Raw genomic sequence first — 22,559 nt, forward strand, 5'->3', positions numbered from 1 at the left:
TTGGAAAAGTGTGTAAAATCAGCAGCATTGCACATTAAAATACCATTTTATGTGTATCTTTGTGTTGGACTAACATTCACTGGCAAAGGCAGCGTTTAAATTCCACCTTTTGAGCATTAAATGCAACAAAACTCAACTGTGGTCTTTGTCAACCTAAAACAGTGCAGAGCTGTTCCTGCTGTTCACATGCAAATGTTCAGCTTCACAGCTCCCGACCTCCTATCTGTGGGCTCATCGTCGTCTTTGTTCTTTTTCTTCTTTGAAATGGTTTATGTATTAATGCAGAGGGACGACACGCCGGCTCCTTTGCGTATTCTGCTGTAAAGCTGCCGCGTCTGGTCTGGAGGACGTTCCAAATTCCCCCCTTGGAGCTGACGTGAGCGTTGCCGTTTGCTGACTCCTCTGCTCTGATGTTGGCGCGCTCTACTGTAGAGTCCACGCCGGTCCAAAAACACCTTTTCTGGCAGAACACGTTGCGTTCCCCATTGCAAGTCGCACAACTTCCATTCACCTTTGCTGGAGGGGGGGAAAAAAAGGTGTCCAGTCCCCACAATGATGGTAAAAAGAGTAGAAGCATGGTGTGTTAAATGCTTCAGATGTGTGTGGACAGCCAGGCCGGGAGTGAATGAAGTTACAGCCGGAATTCACGACTATTGTCTATTGTTTGGTCAGGTGGGTGTGGCTGTGTTGGGGGGGGGGGGCGCCAGGTGTTTAAGCTGACCACTTATGTTTCCTACCAGGAGACATGTGCGTTAACACACTCCTGGGTTTAGAACATGAGCTATGGATAAAAGGCGGTTTTGAAAACCTGTTCTCCGTCCCCGTCAGGCTCCCGGGAGGCAGCCTTCACTTACTCCATCAGCGCGGCCGGCGTGGTCAACGCCATCAGCCGCGCCTGCCGCGAGGGCGAGCTCTCCACCTGCGGGTGCAGTCGTTCCGCCCGGCCCCGCGACCTGCCCAGGGACTGGCTGTGGGGAGGCTGTGGCGACAACGTGCACTACGGCTATCGATTCGCCCGGGAGTTCGTGGACGCCAGGGAGAGGGAGAAGAATTACCCGCGAGGTTCTACGGAGCACGCCCGGACGCTGATGAACATCCAGAATAATGAAGCAGGAAGACAGGTACGGAGCACAGAGCCCAGCGTTAAATCTGGGAGGAATGTGTGTGTAAGTCAAGGTGGCCCCTGGTTGCCTGACCTCGCAGTAGATGTGTGTGTGTGTGTGTGTGTGTGTGTTAGTTATTTATTAGGAGGGTCCAAATGGTATAACTGCTAACGCCCTTGGAGTCTGGCTAGGTCACTAGGTCAAAGCACATTCCGGTGCAGTAACACACACACTCGCAAGGTCATGCACATTTTTAAATGCATGGCCTGGACCCCATAAATTAGGTCTTTTTGTAATGGAAATTCCACATTTGAAATTAAAGAGACGTGTGTGTTTCGGAGATTTAGCTTCATCTAACAATGAGAATAGGTGAGACAAGTATTACAAAGATTGCGCTGAAGGAACCCTTTCGGCCTGGGTATGATAGTTAAGTTACACACACGCACACACACACACATACACACACTTACACTTACTCTCGTAAAAAGTCCATTTGCCCCGTTCTGGTTCACAGTGAATCAGGAGAATGTGTTTATCTTTAGTTAGAGGAGCTTTGTTTAACCTGTTTGCGAGACAGAGACTGTATGTGTGTGTGTGTGTGTGTGTGTGTGTGTGTGTGTGCGTGTGCGCCATTTGATTTGTGTGAGAGACAGTGAGCCTGGTTTTGTGCGTGCAGCTTGTGGGTCAAAGGTGAGGTTCTGGAGAGGTTGTGTTACTGCCGAGGGTCCCCTTGGGGCTGTGGAAGTGTGTATGAGGGAGACAGATCTACCAACCACTGCAGCCTGTATCAACACACACACACACACACACGCACACACACACACACACACACACACACACACCTCTTTTGCATCATACACTCCTTTGATTGATTTTCCCACTCTCTCCTGTTTGATCCCCATTTTTCTTTGTTGCCTGTCTAGCCAAATGGAAGAGAGGAGAAGAGAGAGATGAAAAAAGAGGACAGGAAGACATTTTTCCTTTCCTTCCTCATCCCTTCCTCGCTTTTTCTCTCTCTAACCCCTTTTCTTTTTCACGGACACGCCGGTTTGTCCTAAGCGGGATTTGTTTTGCTTGGTTGAACAAGGCAAACCACAGGGCCTTTGTGGAGGTGACAGGGGCGTGCCGTGTGTGTGTGTGTGTGTGTGTGTGTGTGTGTGTGTGTGTGTGTGTGTGCTGCCATGCTCAGCCTCATTTGATTTGTGTACAAGGCGGGCAACATGGTCGTCTGGAGGGGTGTCTGGAGACAGAGACGCAGGGTGAGGGATAGACCTCCGTCACACTCCCCGAACTCTGAAAAGGATCGCACACACACACACACACACACACACACACACACACACACACACACACACAGACATGCAGAGCCACCTAGGTTCACTGTCTCTGTTTCACACAAATCAAATGAGGCAGCTCCTGTCACACAGAGGCCAAAACAACTGATGTACATTCCCCTGTTTAAAGACAATAACAGACCACCTTTGGGCCTGTGGGCCACAGCCCAGGGATGTTATGATACTAAAATATGTGTTTAAATGTTTTTACATGCATTCGGATGTAAAGAAAACTGCACTCAAAGCACAGGGTTCCATCAGAATGGCACAAACGCTTTCAACTTTTGTTAAATTTAATTCTCCAAAAAGTGAGGAAATATCTTGTCGTGCACATCAAGAGTGCAACCGCGTGTAGAAGGACATCAAAGAATAGTTGTTGCAGGAGGTTGAGGACATTAGACCAACAACAAAAGTGGAAATCTTGAGTTTAGACGGTTTAGAACAACAGTTTTAATTGTAACAAGAGATCCAGGCTCAGGAGCCTCGCCACTTCTCAGATATCGTTTGCTCCTTTTTACTGCTGATCCTCACACAAAGGGTGGGCTATCTTCTCTATTTCTGCCCCATTCTGTACCAACACACACGCACACACACACACACACACGCACGCACACATGGTCAGTCATCCATGGCCAAGACATGGTCTCTGTCAGGCACAATAACTTCAGCTCAGACAAGGATAAGAGTCAGGAGCCGTGTGTGCGTGTGTGTGTGTGTGTGTGTGTGTGTGTTCGCATGCACTCGTGTGTGTGACACTACATGCATGGTTTCATCTGACAGCATGAGGTTATTGGTGGATCATAGTTCTAATAATCAGAATTTTGGTCCCTGTGGCTCCACTTAGTAAAATAAAGTAAATCTGTTAAATCACAGCAATTTGCTCGGATGGGAAAATGTTTTTCTTTCCCTCATTTTTTGGGGGATTTGAACCCTCCATAAATACCTCATCGGGGAATCACAGGAAGTGTGAAGGCTTGTAAAACAACAAGAAGTCATTAAATGGGGGTTTCCTCTCTGGAATGATGCTAAATGAATCCCAGGAAGCTCTTTAAAAAAGTCACACAAATGAGCCAGTTTGGATTTTTCTCATTTAAGTATTGCACAACCCCCTTAACATTAAGTTTCTACCTCAACAAAATATCATTGTCTTTGGGCTCACAGGGTTCGGGGGTCACAGGGTTCACGTCTCATGATTGGAGGGTGCCGAGTGCTATGCCTGCTGGGTAGTAAAGGAGAGGACACAGGGGGTGAGGGTGAGGGTCAGGGGTGTTTGGGATGCAGAGGTTAACAGAGGTGAGAAGGTAATTGGGATCAGGAAATTTGAGGAGACAGAACGGAGGGTTTCATTTGTGCGAGGGGGGAAATTAGGGAGCGCTGACTCAGCGAGTCTGGCGTGCGTGGCACCGTGTCACGGTAGCACGGCTGCAAACAAAATAAAACTTCATTAGTGGCGGAGTTGATGGGTATTTAGTGCGTGTTGAGGGGCTGATCGCGGAATTCTTACACGAGTGAACAGCTCCACCTAGTGCTCGCACTCTAAAACAGCGTAAACTTTACATTTTCGGCTCCTTTCTGACGCACCTAATAGCTGAAAACGTGCTTTAAATAGGTGGAAAATAAATGATTTTGTCGATTTTTGGGTTAGTCATTTAATATTTCACAGCTAATGACAACATTTTTTCTTATAGTACGGTTTAACCAGGAAAATTAAAATTAAAATGAGAGTGTTGTCAATGACTCCTTGCTTGTAATAAAGTAGTGTTATATTTAAGAATGCATAAGAATTTTTATTAAAAAACACGCACCTTGCTTTCTTTAACATTTTCATTTTCAGCCATTAGCTGTGTGAATTCTCACCGTGGCTATCAGTTTATAATGTGCTTTTCGGAATTTAAAAACAAATTCCTGAAACAGTGCCCATAGTGAACTTTAAGTTAGTTTACATTAAGGCAAACCATTTAAACGGCTGCAGTTCATCATTAAGGACTTAGTTCATATGCAGTTGTAATTACACTAGTTGGCCGCTAAGTGGCAGTAGTTGTGCATCAAACATAAAGCACTATTGTATTTATATGTTTATTTGATTTTAATTAACAGTTTTTAAGGAATGAATGACTGCAAAAAAAATAACGTTTGAAAAAACAAACTCTCTACATGTCCTCATATGCTTCTCCTTTGCCTCTACCAGGCGGCCTACAACCTTGCAAATGTGGCCTGCAAGTGCCATGGCGTCTCAGGGTCCTGTAGTTTGAAGACCTGCTGGCTCCAGTTAGCTGACTTCAGGCGAGTCGGGGAATTCCTGAAGGAGAAATATGACAGTGCAGCTGCCATGCGAATCGGACGCAAGGTACAGAGCGGAGAGAATCTCATTATGCAAGACAGTGAATGGTCTTTCCCTCACAAATAAACATTAATCATTCCCTAACTGCCTCGCTCAGGGAAAACTGGAGCTGGTGGACAAGCGATTCAACGCCCCGACATCTGAGGACCTGGTCTACATCGACACCAGCCCCGACTACTGCCTCCGCAACGACACCACGGGCTCGTTGGGCACGCAGGGCCGCATGTGCAACAAAACCTCGGAAGGCATGGACGGCTGCGAGCTGATGTGCTGCGGCCGAGGCTACGACCAGTTCAAGACCTACAAGCACGAGCGGTGCCATTGCAAGTTCCACTGGTGCTGCTACGTCAAGTGCAAGCGCTGCACGTCGCTCGTGGACCAGTTTGTATGTAAATAGCACTATATACGCAGGAGAGGCACAGTCAAGGATTTGTTCGGGATCAGTCACAACACACATGTTACGTTTTCCACACCATCCTCGGTTTATAAACCTGCCTTCTCATAACCATTTTTGCTACTATTAGAGCAGTTTTGTAAAAGTATCCTGATCAAAATCCAGATGAGAGGAGGGCGGTCAGGGCTAAAGGGCAAACAGAACCAATGTACTGCAGAAACGGACATCTGAGGTGGAGCGACTCGACCACATCCAGTCAAGTTGATGAAATATGAGCGGAGAAATAAATATATAATTAAATAATAAATAATCACACAGCTCGTATTTGTATTTAAAGGGGCCCGCGCAGAGGCGAGGTGAGGTTTTGAACTCATAAAGATGGGCCTGTTTTTCAGACACTGAAGCCTGATGAATGGCCTCGCTGTGCCTCTCTCGAAGAACCTTTGACCTTTAACCCCCGCAAGGCGTACGTGCGCTGTGCTGACCTTGCTCAAATACAATTGCAGCGTGTACAGAGAACGGCGGAAAAATCCAGAAGCAGGAGAATGAGCAGCAAAGCGATCGGCTATTGATGAGGCGACCTGTTTGGGGGGGGGGGGTGGGCTGGGGAGGGGGGACTAACGCTGCGTTTCCAGCCTTGTGTTTCTGTTTAAAGATGCATTAAATAGCCGCGATAAAATACTTAACCTCCGTGTCAGACAGGACTAACGACACGCGGGGCGTCCGTTTGTCTCCGTGCAGCCGCTGTTCGGGCAGATTTGCAGCATCTGCCCGCTGACAGGTGTGCGGGTTAATGGGGCTCGCGGCGTGCCGCCGTCTTGGCCTTTATCAGAAGCGGCGAGGTCATTTTTGCAGCGTCTGCCTGCGGCGACCTGCGGCGACGGCGGGGCCCCTTCGTCTCACGCTGGAATGCAACTTGTTAAGTCAACAAAAAGCCTCGTTGGTGTCGCCCCAGCGACGTCGCCGCCCAGATTACACGCGTTAAAAACAGCTCCACCATGACTTCTGCGGTGGACGCCCAGAGCGTGCGACGAACCCCAACAGAAGAGGACTGAGCAAAACAGAGAGGACTGAGATTTATTATAGGCTACTTCAAGACAAGTAGCAGAGGAGAAGAGAACGTATATTTTATTTTGTTTCATTTCCTGTTTTGATGTTTTGTACATTAGTATTAATGTGTATTCCTTTGATAAACTAGTCTGGACAGTGAGCCTGGTGTTCTGTTTTTGAGTCGTCTGCCCTTCTGGAAAAGTCTGACCCAGGCCAACACTTTTGTTCTGTTCCCCCGACATCTACAGACGCGTCTTTGTGGCTTCGGGGTCCGTGTTTTGGAAAATGCCCCAAAAACTCGGCTCACAATGGCGACATTCATATTTATAAGAAAGGAAACTGTGGGTCTCCACCTACTTCATTGCAGCGACACAGCTTTATCTCATTTATCTGCGAGTAGATCCTCCACACTGACTTCTCAGCATTTTCTTTTGCTGTTATCTGACTCTTCGCTATAAAGTTATCAGGAACTCTCTGATGCTTCTCTGAACCTGTGGTTGCCCCATCCTCAGAACTGCACGTCCGCTGTGGCGCGCTCAGCCGCATAAATTGACACGTTCACTTGAGTCTGGAGCTGACATTTTTGCCTGTCAGAGGTGAGGATCTGTGATTTCTGTGAAAGATTACCCCACTCTCACGTACACGTGTGGGTGTCTTTTTTAACGTTCTCATCACATATTCCTCTGCCTCCATCACGCCCTCGGTTCCACCAGCCTCATAATGTGTTTACCCTCTCCTTGACTCCTCGTCTGCTCCAGAGTGCTTTTAACTCTCCAATTTATTAAACCTGATAATTTATGGTGGCGGCGCTGCGACTTCTGTGCACCGCTCCAGTGGCGGCGGCGGCAGCAAAACAACATATTGTATACTTCAGGAGGCCAAACTAACAATCTCATTATTCAGCTCCTTACAGCTAATTGAATTAAACCTCAAAGGAGAACAACACAACTGACCGACACACGGCGACCCGCCTCACCCGAGTCAGGTGGCTGCAGGTTTTTAAAACCAGACTCAGTTTGGGTTGTTTCTGTGTAGAAAGTCTCTTTCATTGTGTGTGCTAGGTATGACACCAGTGAAAGTGTATCCTGTTAGCTTCTCTAATCCTCTCCACCTGACAGCCATCTGCTGCTGTGACGCTGCTAATAACGGCTCATCCTCCAAGCAAACAAACAGGAAGTCAGGTTTCTCTTTCTTGTAATCACACTGACACCGATGTTCCGTCATTTCAGCAGGTTTGTTTTCTGGTTCCAGGGAATCAATTTGAATCGTTGTGCGATGTTACCAACATTTATTTGGTAATAACCACTGACATGAGTCAGATCTCTTTAATGTAGAGTTTGAAGCTATTCTGCGGCTTGAATTGTGGACATGACAGCTCCTCTTGAGCATTTAATGAGGGGTAAAATGTGCAGTCAGATGTCTTAAAAAGTTACAATGGTCCTTACAAATCTGCCCAGACCTGCTGGAGAATTAATGAGAGCCCTGGTTTGACCCTCTGGTTCCCACCTACAGGAACTTTGAGTGCTCAGCTGCTTGTAAACCCTTATGTAGAGGAATGTGCCATTTCTGTGTTCATTTATTTAGATTAATCAATCATAATCTTTCTGGCTCAGGTCTTTTAAAACACAATATTTAGACTAATGTGCTATTTCTGTCAAAGCTGCGTACAGAATTACACTGAATAACCTGTTTTTGTGGTCTCCCTTATGCAAAAAGTTACCTAATGACTCGAGTTAAGTCCTCAGTTCTGTAACATTCCATTCAAACTGTGAAAAGCAGATTTTAAGCATCATCCCAACCACAATGAGGAATTAGCTGACGCTGAGCATGTATAGCCTGTTTAACGGGAATAGTGAAAATTGTTTCGTCATCAATGTTCTCCTGCGCTGCAGCATATTGCACGGGCTGCATTATTAACATTTTGAACTTCCACATAATTAACAACCCGGTTAATATTTCACACACACTCTTCTGCTTGACTGGACGCCAAATAGAGCGGCGATAAGATTTTTTACGGCCTGTAAGAGGGGATGAGGCGCGGCGGCTGTAAAGCTGCGGCATCGCGGTGCTCCTCCAACACCGCCTGTTTACGATGAAATTAGTGTAAAGACGTGTTCCATTGTTGCACAACAACAGCCACTCAATCAGCTCCAGTGTTTTATTGATGGTCTCCCAAAGCTAATAGTTGCTTTAAGCACCAATAATTGATATTAGCGTCCATGACTCAGTGTGATATTCAACACAATGCAATGTTTGAATGAGAGATCATAATAAATACGGGAAAAAAAATCTGCATTTAATACTCTAAAATCTGGTTTGATTCTTCAGAAAGAGAAGGGAAGAGATGTTTCAGCTGCAAAAGCTTGGCAGTTGTGTTTCACTCAGCTCAGATTTCCCAACTGGCCACGTTGACCAAGAGGACATTCACAATGCTTGCAGAGAAGTGGAGCAAAAATGAATATGGTAACTCAGTACAAAATAGACATTTGAATTCCACATAAGCCACGTTAATGTGGTGCAACGAGCAGTCAGCTGTGCCCTGAGACAAGTCACTACCGCTGAGCACCCAGGTCTGCCTATAGGACGCAACATTTCACAACTTTTTAAGACCGTTCAGATTACATGCTCAATGAGTCTTAATACCAATGAATAGATGCAACGAGGGTTGCATTATGTTCGTGTGTGAACATGGAACGCAGCATTTACACACATTAGTTACATTTTAAAACAAAAACCCTGTTATTTAAACAGGTTTCTAGATTGTGAGGACAGGTCAAGTGAATACGGATGCACTTGCTTGGTTGTACAATTGTTGTGAATAAATAGAAGTTTAAAATGAGTTGTGTGAGCTGCATTTGCTGCACAGATCCAGTGTCCTGATCACTTAAATCAACACTTCTTGGTTCAAAGTCAGCAAAAGTTAACCGTCAGCATCTCTTATCAGCTAAGATGCGATAAGATAAACCCAGAGTTTCGGGGCAAATTTGAGGGAGAGCTAAAGCTTAGCATTAACACTGCAGCCAGATTTAAAAATTTCAGAGCCTTTGCTTGGCACAAAAACGGTATCTGTTGAAAACGTGGTTTGACTTGTTTAATTGTGGGAGTGTGTTCCTGATTAACCGGACCTGATGGACCCAGCTGCCAGAATCTTGCATCACAATTAATCTATCTATCTGCACAACCATGCCATCCCATTCACCTGCAACCACAGCTGGGTGTGTCTGAGGGTGTTCTGCCATGTTGCAGCCAGTTGTGCTGGAATTCTCATTATAATACTTCTGGCTCAACAAATGATCCATTCTCACATGTATTACATTCCCACGGGGCGTTGGAGCTGATCACATTAGGCACAGGGGTGTTTTCACTTCAGTCACCACTTTCCTGCGTTCAAACATCACACGTTACAAATTAATGATCTCAAATGAATTAAAATTCAAATAATTCATTTGTAAATCAATTATACCAAACACATATAAACACGTTTTGTTCATATTGTATCCATGTTTGCGACGATGTGGTGATTTTCTTGAGCTTCGTTTTTACATTTACTTTTGAACAAGTAGAAAGAGGGTGTATCAATTTCTATAAAGTTGCCGAGGGCATAATAACAAAACACTGTTTTTGTTTCAATAAAATGCTTTTATTTTAAACAAAGCATTCTTTTTCTGACGTACTCCCCCCCCCCCTTCCTCAGAATTCTGTTTATCGCGTTTCAAAACATCTCTGGAAAGAAACTACAACGTTGCCCAAATTCTCGGCAGGCGCTTCCGCTTCCTGGTGCCCTATCGGGCGATCTGATTGGCTCACGCCCGTCATGCGAGCTACGTCACGCGTCGCCGAGTCCAGTCCGCTAGATGAAAGCAGTCCGAGTAGAAAAGCACAAGGCGGGCTAGTGTCAACAACTCTCCCCGGACTGCTTGAAGCGACACTCTCCAGCGGGCGAATTTACGCTCTGCGAAAGGAAAACTAGGGACGGGACACTCGGGACACTCACCAGGTTTGTGTTTGGCGTGGTATTATTTTTGTTTTGCCTTGTTATAAATTGTTGAGCGGAGCCAGGACTTTCCGAGCGCCGCGTTAGCTGAAGCTGCCCGCTAACCGCTTTGCTATGCGGCTAATTCTGGTTGTCAAAACAGGCAACCGGAGTCTGCTAGGCAGCGTGAAAGCCTAATTTACTCTTTACGAGGCGTCGGCACTCGTATGGGGGTCGTATTTGGGGCGTCGGAATGACGGCTACTACTTTGTCGACGCTGTCAACACACGAAACCGCGTTTTTAAAGAGTTTTTTTCTTTCTTTTGGGTTTAGCAGCGCTCGTCAGCCGACTAGCCTACACGCTAACTCGGCGTAAACAAACCCGTCATCGTGGGCTGCGATCGTTTTGGTGTGATCCAGAGGAGCTCCCGAATTCGGCGACGTTTTGAGATTGGAGATTGGAAATAACGAGCCGTCGCGGTTGACTCGCGTTAGAAGGTTCGATTCGTTGCTGTTCATAAAGGGGCGGACTGGCTGGAGTTTGGGGCTTTTCTTTGTCCTGGTTGCTCGCTGTGTTTGTTGAGTCCTCTTTATTTACCTGAGCATTAGACACCGCTTATCATGACTGAGTTTACCCCTAATTCGAGCAGGTAGTTGCATTCTGGATCCTGGATAGGACGGCTTCTGCTGCCAGGGCTCGGGTATGTTTTGGTTCAGCTTCTCTTGTTTTTTCCTGAACAGGATTCAATGTTTACAGACGCTGTAACGACCATTGCCGTCAAGATTGCCCCCCCCCCCCCGCAACGTTGCCGTCCTTTGCTAATATAGTGGTGGTAAAATGAGAATCTGTCCTTTGGTGCTCTATGTGCACGATGCCATTATGTTGACATCAGCTGATTCCTTTGTGTAAATGAGCTGTTGTAGTGTGAAAGACTGTAGCTGCAGCAAGAATTTACATTAAATTCAACCTGTAGCAAATCCCCGACACACTGCTGCAAAGCGTAAGGTCATGCCTTTTAGTTTTCTCTCTCTTTGTTATTGTTTTGCTCAGCAGGAATGCCATTATATCCACCGTTTGTGCCCTTGCAACTTCAGGGGATGGAAGGAACTGTCATTTCGCAATCACGTCCTGCTCAGGCTGGGCCGTGATAAAAGCTCAGGGTTGTTTTCTAGGGCAAAAGTTTAAAAAGAAAGTCCAAACCGGATGGTCCAATGACTGGCTCGGTTTATCTGCTGCTTGCAGGGTAATTTCCTATGGATTGAAAACATCTACACCCTGTTTTTTTTTTTCTGCACGTCATATTTTGTGACTGAAACTACAGCTACATAAAGTCTTCATCGTGCACTAAAGTAAGTCTTTGACGGTGTGCCAGGTCAGAGAGGCTTCTAAGAATAGTAGCGAAGTGTCTTAGCAAAATTCACTGATCACTGACTCCTTTTTCTTTTATATTACTACGTGTGTCCCTTATTTCTCCAAACAGCTTTCGCTATTTTAGACTCTGTATTTGCTGCCGTCTTTCCCAAGTTTGCGTTGTATAATCAGAGGCTTTGTTAGCCTTTTCATCAGAAGATTTTTGGGGTCTATTTTTGTCTGTGTGTGACCTACCTTTGGGATAGCCACCCAGTGCCAAACCACAGCATTTAGTCGCGCTGTGCTTCAGAGCCAGCGGCGCAGTGACCTTGTCGGGGTTTGTGTCTGTTGAGAGACCCGTGCGTTTTAATATTCTAGGATGGTAAACCGGGAAAGATTAAATCTGGCTGGAGAAGAGATAGAATCCTTACATGAAGTCTATTTAAAGAAAGAGTTTGAGTGTATAATTCATGCGGCTTGATTGATTTGTTACAGACAAAAACACACTCACGCAGAGGATATTTTTAGTTGAAAAATATGGACAAAAATACTGTGGACGGCTACACTGGCCTTCTTTATCTCGCCATCATAAGACTTGGGCCGTATCAGACTCCTTTACCAGGAATGCAGATGCTTACACGCTAGTATGTTACGCAATAGTAACAACCTATTGATTCATTTCAGCATTAAATATAGTCACAAATGGGAAAATGAGGCAGAACTTGGCAAATATATATACCAAGAAATAGTCCCTCCTGATAAGTGGTGGAAGGATATGAAGGCAGCTTTAACAGGCCCATGTTTTTTCCAGGTTTAAAAACAACTACCTACACAGTTGATGGCGCAGTGGGAAAGAGTCCAGAAATAAAAGAAACCAGATGTCAAGTCTTGGGTTCGAGAGCAGAGCTCCGGCTCCATCGACACAAATAAGAAATGACGGTGTGCTCGAGGGGTGTTTTTAGAGGGGACGCGTTTGGTTTTTGCGTGTGTGGCCGTGGCGATTACAGGTCTCGGTACGAAGGCACGCTCCCGCTGGATGGTAAAAGTAGTCATGTGGTCTCCAGCAGCAGGTTTGCATCATTGTAATGATCTCGTAAATACAAAGGGGGGGCTTGTTCACCAACACCCGCAACACAAACGCACACTGAGCAATCCTTATTATGTCGTCAGGGGATAAAATCGGACTTTTAAGGGATTTCTCAAGCAATTTTCCCTCAATTTTTCACTTTGTGTGTTAGATTTGTACCGATGCTGGGAAGTGGTGAGAGGAGAGGCAGCCCGGGGAGGCTGCAGACATCAGCTTATTGAAAGAACACGCATGAAAAGTGCTGTTAGGAGAAGTCTTGGACATTTGGTGATTCGAAAAGCTGTTTTCCTCCTCGTCTCTGCTTTTGTCGGGGCAGAGGCTAGTTGATGTGGCAACAGATCTGCCTAACATGAACTGAAACTGCCACCGTCGGAGGTGTCTGAAAACCTTTGACCTATTTCATAGCAACAGACCAGTATAACCAGTTTCAAAAGGCCGCTGTCTGTTAAATGACTCATGATGGATGTAACCTGAAAATCCAGTTGGAGGCCATCATGCCCCAGTTGCATTTAGGTTTCTAGTATTTTCCCAGAGAATAAATATTTAACGTGACTGCTCAATGAACTGCTGCTTATTAGCATACCCAGGATGACACGCTCACGTCATGATCTAATATCTAATTGTTAGTTCTGACACCCTCAAGTCCAAGTACACTGCTGCTGAGCCCTCTGGTCTCCCCTCCTCAGCCACAGCCATCTGGACGGCTTCTCTCCTGCCTCAACATTGTTATTAACGGCACTTCTTCTCAGACAGGTGACGCCCAGGGTGGCGTAGGCCTCGCTGAGAGTGTGGCTGGCGCACCCCTGCAGCGCACCTCCAGCGGCAGGCCTCCACAAGCTCCCGGAACTTTGCCCTCTTCTTCTCTTTTGCTCCTCTTCCACTTCCTCCCATGGCACCGTTAGTTCCAGTAAAACCGGCTCTTCTCGCCGTTGTGTTGTTTTACTCATCCATATTCTCCAGCCTGGAGGGTCAATATCAGATCATAGCGTTCACCCTCGCTGACCTGGTGCTGACCTATGGCTCAGATGGACGGCACCGGCAACAGCTCCATAAAAGCCGAGCTTAAAGGGAGACGATGTGCATTGATGGAATGCTTATCCCAGGAAAGGACTGGAAGATTATGGCCATTTCTGGCTGGTTTTGTTTGTTTTAGGAGGAAATAACGAGCAGGTGGTCGACTTGTTGGCGTAATTGGTTTGTGTCACGTGGCCTGATAGCGGAAGGCATACAGAGAGTTTAATTAGGGAGGAATGGGGGGGGGGGGGTTATGTGACATTCACAGCTTTTACAGAGCAGGAGAATTGCAATCAACCAATTTGCGGCAGGAAAAAGCCCTGCCCCGATGAGTCAGTATTAATGGATTAGTGAGAACAGAAACTTCAACATTTGGGGTTGAGTCACAGTTTGAACAAGCAGCCTGTTCTGTGTTTGTCCACATGGACGTTGAATGTGGCGCAGATGAGTGTGCATTTTGTGATGTATGCACCCGAGAAGCCTTCATAATCTATTCAGGGAAATTGTCTTTAGTATTAGATAGAGGTACAAAATAATGCTGATAGAATATATAATCGTGTTGGCTGACGGAAGAGCCGTCGTGACTGGAAACAGGCGCCAGCTGCAGATAGCCGTCATGAGTAATTTATTCCTCCCGTTCTCGGCCTTTAGAGTTGTGACGTCGCTTTCATTGTGACCGAAAACGAGGGTGGAGCTCCTCAAAGCGTGATTCTCAGAAGTTTCCGATCGAGGCGGGTAAGACGAGGCAGTAAACGTGGAGATCGATGGCACGTTGTGAGCGGAGAAGGGGGTCCGTTCGATTGTTCGACACCGGCCGTCTCGGCTCTGCTCGGCTTCTTTTCATTTCTGCAGCAGAACGCCGGCGAGCTGCTGCTACGGACAATAGACCTTCAGCATGTTGGCTGTTATGATTGATTTCTGTCTGTCTTTGTTGTTTGGGAACTTTCTTTTAACCCACTTTATCAGAACCAAACTGCAAGTTTAGCACGAGGAGCAAATGTTCCAGCTCAGTGACTTCAGATGTTTTTATCTGGATTATTTTGAATAGATTCTCAGGTGTGTGTGTGAAGGTCGCTGTAGGTAATCCCATAAGGGGTCTTTGCAGGGGGTGGATGGTTTAAATGAAGCAGCTGATTGCTCAGGGGAATGTTACACTGACGTGGACCCACTGGAGCTATGCACACGTGTGTGTGTGTGTGTGTGTGTGTGTTTTGGAGAGACAGTAAACAAGCTGTTGTGTGCACATGCAGATATGTTAGCTTTAGGAACACATGGGCAAATTTATACTCACAAAGGCCAAATGTCTGCACAAGGACAGAGGAGTAAACAAATGTGCTGTTTTATTTCATAGACAAGACGATACAGAATGCGCTTTCACGCGTTTCCCCAGCAACGTTTCCGTCCTGCTCGCGTTGATTTATGTGCTCTCAGTGTGCATTTATCCCGTGACCTTGGATTTAAGGCATCATTTCCGATGCTGCTCCAGAGATTTGTTTTAAAACTCCAGTTTAATGGGAGTTATGGAGCTTTGACACATTATCGGCACTGTTTTAATTCGGTTTTCAAGACCTTTTTTTTTTTTGTTTCTACCGTTCCAGGACGGATTGAAGATACTGAAGGTCAACTCTGAAGAGTGCAGGTTGGTGATCTACCTCCTAATGTGGAACATTATAGTATATCCTCTAAAATTTCAACACGCTCCCCTTCTTTCAGGATCGGTGCCTTCTGGTTGGATCATCTTCACCCATTCAAGACCTCTTGTGACTGGACACTTCAAACTGGACGGAGGAGAGACGAGTGGGGCCGAGGGCCCGGCCTTTGTACTGCGCCACAGAAACCTCAACAGCCATACAACGGATCCCATGAGTCCCCGGGAGACGCCCAACACAGGTCCTTCAACCAGTCCCCTCAGCACCTCAGAGTGCTCCTCACACAATGCGGTGAGTATCTGACCCACAGCACAAAGTGCTTCTCTAGACCCAACGACCGGGGAGTAAATCTATCCCCTCAAACACGCCCTCACTCTGAAATAACTCGGTTCTCAGCCGAGACCCGGAACTTGATTTAGCAATTTTGCCTGGTTTGATCAGGAACCCATTTCTCAGGCGCTTATTATCGACTTCCTCGCCACCTTCGAGGCTTTTCCAGCTCCGCGGTGAGTCATTGTGTGCTCGGCTAATTAACTGTGCATTATGCCTGGTGGGGCTGGGCTTCGGCTCTTGCTCACGTTTAGGACTCCAAATGGATGTCGATGTGGAGCGCGCCCGTCTAAAAATACGTTTGTTTTGTCGATGGATGAAAATTGCAGGAGCCCAGACGTTCGCCAGCCAGCGCTCTCGTTCATTGTCAAAGGCAATCGGCGGCGGAGCCTCTGAGGCGAAGCACAATCACGTTGTTTTTTTTCTGGTGGTGTACGTGCGCACGCTTAACCCGCTGAAATGCCACACCGCTGGCTGGGAGGACAGCAGAGGCAGTCTCGTGCTGGACGGCGAGGTCTTCGTCACCTCACGGGGCTCTTTCTCTCCAGAAACCAGGTGTGTTCAGAGGTCCGGTATCAGAGATGAAGGTTGCGCATGTTTGATCCACCCAAATACCACAGAGGAAATGCTTATAGAGAGTGAACAATACTTGGAGATTTGGGTCCTTGGGAGTCCTCTGAACATCCCCCCTTTGTCCTACTATTTTGAATAGCTTCCTCTCGTCTGTCAGGTGGATCTTTCAGTCTCACTTCCTCTTATTGTGCCCCTTTTTCACAAAAACACATCTTTCGGTTCTGAAACCTTCCTGCCCTTCTAGAGCTTTCGACCCTCTGAAACTCCAGACAGACAGATTATACTGCTATGGCAGGATGCACATTTGGTTAATGTCTCATAAACTCCATCCCACACTTGGCTTCGCCTCGGCCTGTTTTCCAACCTCACGGGGAAATGAAACATTTAAGCCTGCATGATAAAAATCAGCGACGCCGGTTCAGGCCTGTCACACCGTCCTTGTCAACAACAGGGCGAGCGGTTCGCCTCAGCACGCTGTCCTATTTTTTTTTTTTTGAGGCTCTTGGCTCCGTGTCTGTTCAAGGAACTCATCGTTCATGCCTCCGGTCACATGCTGGACGTCTGCAGGGGTCATGGTGTACAAAGGGCAGCTAGAAGTTTAGCGCCTGCTCCCATTGGCCGCTCACAGGTTCCTGGATCCACCTTCTCCAGACACGTGTCAGTGTTTACATCAAGAGTAAAGTTCACCCAGACACTCTTCAGGGGTATCATTTCTTTTCTTTTTTTCCCTGAGAGATTAGTGAGCTGGTTTTCTTTTCTCACCGTTGTGTGAGACAGGCCCAGATTGTTCTTTAGGGACTTCAGAGAAAAGCTGCCTCATTTGTTTTGGAGCAGACGGGGGGGGGGGTCCCGAGGGGTTGCTTCCTTCGTTGAGGCGCAGCACAGCTCACCTGTTTTGTTTCATCCGTCGACACTTTTTAAACCGCCAGCTCTGGATCGGTGTTGTTTTCAGCGTCGTAAATATTGATAACAACGCTCCTCCAGACCTCGCCTGGGAGCCACGTGTTTATGGTGACGCTGCAATGTTCTCCGAGTTTCCTAGAAAATCTGGAACCAGCGCCTGCTGAAGCGTGACGGCAGCTGCAGCCGCGATTAAGCGCAAGACTCCGGCGGCGTATCAGACAAAAAAAAACCCCGAAACGCCGGTCTGGACAGTTTCACTCAATCCTGTTGAGGTGAGCGGAGCTCCACGGAACGATGGTCGACATTCCCCCGAGGGGACGGCATCCTGTTACCAAACGCACGTGCACGCATTCGGAACTTGACTCGAGTCATGTGCGGCGGACATACTGGTGGGAGTGTGGTGGAGCCCTTCTGAAGCAGAACCTCCTGGCCATGGAGGCGGACTCTCGAACAGAACCTCTGCTCAGACCGCAGAGTTCTCAGTCTGGATTTAATTTAGTCGAACTGAGCAGATATTTTTCTGCCTCTGAAGTGACAGCTGTGCATTCTTTTTCATCCCCCCCCCCACAGCTTCCTCCATTCGTCCAAAAAGTTTTGTCTTTTTACGACCAGAACCAAAACTACAGCAAAATGAGTCATGAGTTGATTTTTTTTTTTAACAGCGCGTTTGAAATAGTTTATTACAATTTTATTAACCAAAAAACCAACTTATTGGCCAAGATAAACTCAATGAAACGCAAATATTTCAATTGTTGAACAAAGTGGCTGTGAAATAGTTTAAACCTAACAAAGAATTCAAGAATTCTTCCTAAAGGTCAACAAATGGAGCATGACCACAGCGAAACCTGGCTGGAAATACATATTCTGTATCACATCATCGCGCTCCATTTAGAGCCGTATCATCCGTGCAGGTACAAATGTGGGACTATTGTGCTCACACACACGGATACAGTTGAGAGGACACACACACACACAGCACAGAACCGGACACAACTGGATTTAAGCTCACATCTACTGTATGTACCAGCAGACTGCAGAGCACATGTGACTCCTTGGCTATTGGCCACACTCTGTGCTAACATAGCACACTCCATCAGTGGTGCTGACCCACACAGGAGCGTTTGGGGGGGGGGTTATCTGCCTGCTCAGACTAGATTGATAAGAGGAACTTCGGTGTGCATGTGTCATGCACTCTTATTTCCTCATGATTGACACTACAGCTCTGACATTAGGAGTGGAAGGATGTTGTCCAGTCAGTTAGGAGTTATTAGTGGTTATTTAAAATGAGTTAGTCATTTATTATATGACACATTCTCTCTCTCTCTCTCTCTATGTCTCTCTCTCTCTGTCTTGCTGCTTTCGTGCTAATTTTCTCACTCACTTTTGTTCACCCGCTCCTCAAGTGGAGGAAGAGGGAAGCGTCTTTTCTAACCGACATCTGGTCCATGGAAAACGCTCCCAGTGTGTGCTTTTATTTTATGACACTCATGCAGTTAGAAGCAGAGGAACCAGCCAGGGTTGTAATCAGTATTGATTCACTTCTCAGCCTGTTCAAGCAGCCTGCCACCATCCTGCAGCTCCAGCTTTGGAGCTTCCCCAACCTCCTCACAGACAGAAGCGATCGCTGGAGAAATCTGGTGTTTTTCACTCCCAATGCTGAACAAAGAATTGACTTTTTTGTTTTGAAAAGACAGTTAAAACCGCACAATAATGGTGATCACGCCACTGTTGGGTTCCTAACTGTGTCTGTCTTTCCTGTCTCGTCAGAACGTCCCGGAGGACAGGAGAGAAAACAAAGACGACGATGGGGAAGAAGACAAGGAGGAAGAGGATGACAGTTGCAGGGATGAAGGTTTCATGGGGATGACGCCGTTGCTGCAGGCTCACCACGCCATGGAGAAGGTGGAGGAGTTTGTGCACAAGGTAATGAGCTCTCACTCTCACTCTTTTATTGGTGTTATTACACCCGCAGAGTCAATCAAACCAGGCGAATAGAACCAATAAACCCATTCAAAGGGCAGATATTGTTTTTACCCCCCCCAATAGCAGATATATAGTGGAGATAAAGGTTTATGTATTCATCCCATGTCCATACTCGGGATGGAAAACACAGTTTACAGCCATTTGTTATTGATTATTGATGAAGAAGTTGGCCGATCTTCACGGTCCAAGCATCTGCATGTAAGGTGAAACTGCTGGAACGTGGAGCCCAGTGAGGCTATCACACACACACACACACACCCTTGTAAATGTATCTTTGTCAGGACCTTCATAGACACAATGCATTGCCCAGCTTCTTGCCCTCACCATCCCAACGCCCTGGCCCCTGTCTTTAACCCAACCTCAACCTTAAAACCTTGTCTTGACCCTCCAACTGTCCTTTGAAGTTGTGAGGACCAACCAAAACATCCTCACTCCCCAAAGATGCCTTCACTTTTCTAGTAGAATAAGTATTTCGGTGCTCAACATGTAACACGTACAAGAACACACCAAAGTTTTCAGATTGCACCCAGCAGGCTGTAAATTAGACAATGAATCACTTTCTGCTCCTTCTGTCGGCCTATTTTAAGCCTGTCTGGATTTACTTTATTTATTTCCATCTCTGAAAAACTCGTTAAGGTTGATTTGACACGCACACGCTCACCAGACTTTGGTCCAGATTTAGTTCTGAGGTGGTTTTGACGCCTGCTTCGACCCACCAGGTGTGGGAGGGACGGTGGCGGGTCATACCTCATGATGTGCTCCCCGACTGGTTGAAGGACAACGACTTCCTTCTCCACGGGCACCGGCCGCCGATGCCTTCCTTCCGCGCCTGCTTCAGGAGCATCTTTAGAATCCACACGGAGACGGGAAACATCTGGACACACCTGCTGGGTAACGCACAGAGATGCTCTCACAAACGCACCTCATTAATCTTTATTGCTGTTATTCAAATACTAAATGTTAAGAACAGATTAGCATTCATAGCCGGCATTCTTTGCTGATTAATTTAAGCTTTTTGTCATTTATTTTTATCTTTTTTTACGCCTGTGAACTTGATTGTGTTCATTGTGCGAGATTAGGGCTCCACCTAGCGGCGAAACCGACGTACTGCGCTAAAACGTGTAGAAACTCAGTGTATTCATTGTCTGATTAGATGACAATAATATTGAGTTATCTCTTCCTGCAGGCTGCCTCTTTTTCCTCTGTCTGGGCCTCATGTACATGTTCAGGCCCAACATGTCGTTCGTGGCTCCGGTTCAGGAGAAGGTGGTGATCGGGGTGTTTTTCCTGGGAGCCATCCTCTGCCTGTCCTTCTCCTGGCTGTTCCACACAGTTTACTGCCACTCTGAAGGCGTCTCCAAAGTCTTCTCCAAGTAAGCCGCTGCGGCGTTCCAGTTTGAATGTAGCATTTTAAAAAAGCAGCGGAGGGCGTCACACGCTCTGTCTGTGCAGGCTGGACTACAGCGGGATCGCCTTTCTGATCATGGGCTCCTTCGTCCCCTGGCTGTACTACTCCTTCTACTGCTCGCCTCAGCCCTGCTTCATCTACCTGATCGTGGTTTGCATACTGGGATTGGCCGCCATCACCGTCTCCCAGTGCGACTTCTTCGCCACGCCGCAGTACAGAGGAGTCAGAGCCGGTAGGACAGACGCCGCCCCTGCTTTCCTGTCAGTGCAGCGGCGGTTTGCTCATTTTCCGCCTGTTTTCAGGTGTGTTTGTCGGCCTGGGACTGAGCGGCGTGGTTCCCACCCTTCACTTTGTCATCAGCGAGGGTCTGATCAGAGCCACCACCATGGGGCAAATGGGCTGGCTGCTGCTCATGGCCACCCTCTACATCACCGGAGCCTGTCTGTACGCCGCTCGCATCCCTGAACGGTTCTTCCCAGGAAAGTGCGACATCTGGGTGAGTGGGAGCGCCTCTTCCTCCTCCTGCCCCGTCTGTCCCTCACACGCGTTTAACGGGTCTCTCCGTCTCGTTCCCAGTTCCACTCGCACCAGCTGTTCCACATCTTGGTGGTCGCGGGAGCGTTCGTGCACTTCCACGGAGTCTCCAACCTCCAGGAATTCCGCTATACGGCGGGAGGGGGCTGCACTGAGGACGGCGCTCTCTAACGCACCACACACACCCTGACTCAATCTGACACACGTGGAGAGGCACTAAGCATCGGAACACACACATTCTTCCATCCAGACTGATGACCAAAGTGGCTTGTCTGGTGTGTGTGACACCCAGGACATCCTCCAGGGGGTGCTATTAAGTAGACGGGCCGGGGTTTTTGTTCTCCGCTCCCTCTTCCTCTGCCCACCTCTGAAACCACTTCTGAGACGTGCGTTTTATACTTTTTTGAGACTTTGCAGGAGGCGTCTCAGCCCGTCTCAACTGCTCAACAGCGATTTCACATTTCTGTTTTGAGTTTTAAGAGTTTGGTGGCTTTGTTTCCTCAATGCTGTTTTTACACTCATAGCATTCAGATGGGGAAAATACTGAAAAAAGGTGTTGAGTTTCTTCACTAGTTGGAAAGATGGAAGGAGGAGGATTGTGAAAATGCTTCGAAATGTTGAAGTTTGGGGGAAAAAAATCCCTCGTGTAAATAAGATTTCTAACGTTTGGGTTCTAGATTTGTATGAAAAAATGATGACAGAGAGAATAAATGATGATTTAGTTATTCATGAAAGGTGAGTGAGTTGGAGCAATACAGCACTCCGTGTTTGTGGGGGTGACGTTCGCAGATGGAGACGAGGAGGAAAAAGGCACAAATTCTGAATCTTATTAAACACTTCTCCCACTTCGTTCATCGCAAATGAGGAGACGGCACCGTTTTCCTGTTTTCTATCGCAGCCCTGCTGCTAAATTAATGTTTTTTAAAAGGTTGAGTCATGGGTGTTCATTTGATAAAAGTTTCATATCAGCGTTAATAAGATGCAGTTTATTGTCGTCTTCCTTCTATGATACTTGATTGGATTCTCCTCCTCGCTTCAAAGATTTCCTGCCTCCTTTCTTGTTACCTTTCCGATCGGACCGCATTATGATTTATCCACTGCTTTTGCATTTGCCAGCTTTAAAGTCACTTTTACCTCTCTTTTTGTTTCTGATCGCATTTATTTCTATCTCATTTATCATTGTTTCAATATAAGATGAAATACTTTCTCCTAGAAACAGCTAAGGACAAAATAAAAGGATAATTAATGTTTCCGGGGCAATACCAAAATGTATCCCAAACTGCCCGTTTCTGGTTTAAGATGGAATTTTTGGTCTGGTGATGAAGAGGAGGCTGAAATACTGATGGATCGTTTCATTTTCTTTTCTTTTCTGCTGTTATTTAATCAAATTTATATTAATTTATTTCTTTTGGGGAGCGCATATTGTCAGTTGAAGCACACGTTCCTTCATTCTGGTGGGAGTGTTTGATCGCAATAGAACTTTATATCTGCTGTATTGTTCTAATAAAAAAAAAAGTTTTGGAATCCAAGCC

At 46.7% G+C, this 22,559-nt stretch overlaps 2 protein-coding genes across 9 annotated transcripts in view; both read left to right on the forward strand.

Moving 5' to 3' along the window:
• wnt5b (wingless-type MMTV integration site family, member 5b) overlaps nucleotides 1-6,382 on the forward strand; it is a 43,689-nt gene extending 37,307 nt beyond the window's left edge. For all 8 annotated transcript variants that reach the window (XM_003972808.3, XM_011613370.2, XM_029825821.1 and 5 more), the window contains 3 exons: nucleotides 829-1,121; nucleotides 4,626-4,784; nucleotides 4,876-6,382. In XM_003972808.3, coding sequence (XP_003972857.1) covers nucleotides 829-1,121; nucleotides 4,626-4,784; nucleotides 4,876-5,175 — 752 coding nt within the window. In that variant the 3' untranslated portion in view covers nucleotides 5,176-6,382. The remainder of the gene's footprint in view (nucleotides 1-828; nucleotides 1,122-4,625; nucleotides 4,785-4,875) is intronic.
• Nucleotides 6,383-10,068: 3,686 nt separating this feature from the next.
• adipor2 (adiponectin receptor 2) lies at nucleotides 10,069-22,556 on the forward strand. The gene is made up of 9 exons (XM_003972809.3): nucleotides 10,069-10,219; nucleotides 15,246-15,286; nucleotides 15,361-15,587; nucleotides 18,870-19,025; nucleotides 19,805-19,976; nucleotides 20,272-20,458; nucleotides 20,538-20,725; nucleotides 20,796-20,989; nucleotides 21,070-22,556. Exons 3-9 carry the CDS (start codon nucleotides 15,510-15,512, stop codon nucleotides 21,196-21,198), a joined length of 1,104 nt encoding a protein of 367 aa, XP_003972858.1. The 5' UTR covers nucleotides 10,069-10,219; nucleotides 15,246-15,286; nucleotides 15,361-15,509; the 3' UTR covers nucleotides 21,199-22,556.
• The last annotated feature ends 3 nt before the right edge of the window (nucleotides 22,557-22,559 follow it).

The sequence above is a fragment of the Takifugu rubripes genome, chromosome 18 (assembly GCF_901000725.2).
Source record: "Takifugu rubripes chromosome 18, fTakRub1.2, whole genome shotgun sequence".
NCBI classification, from domain to species: Eukaryota; Metazoa; Chordata; class Actinopteri; order Tetraodontiformes; family Tetraodontidae; genus Takifugu; species Takifugu rubripes.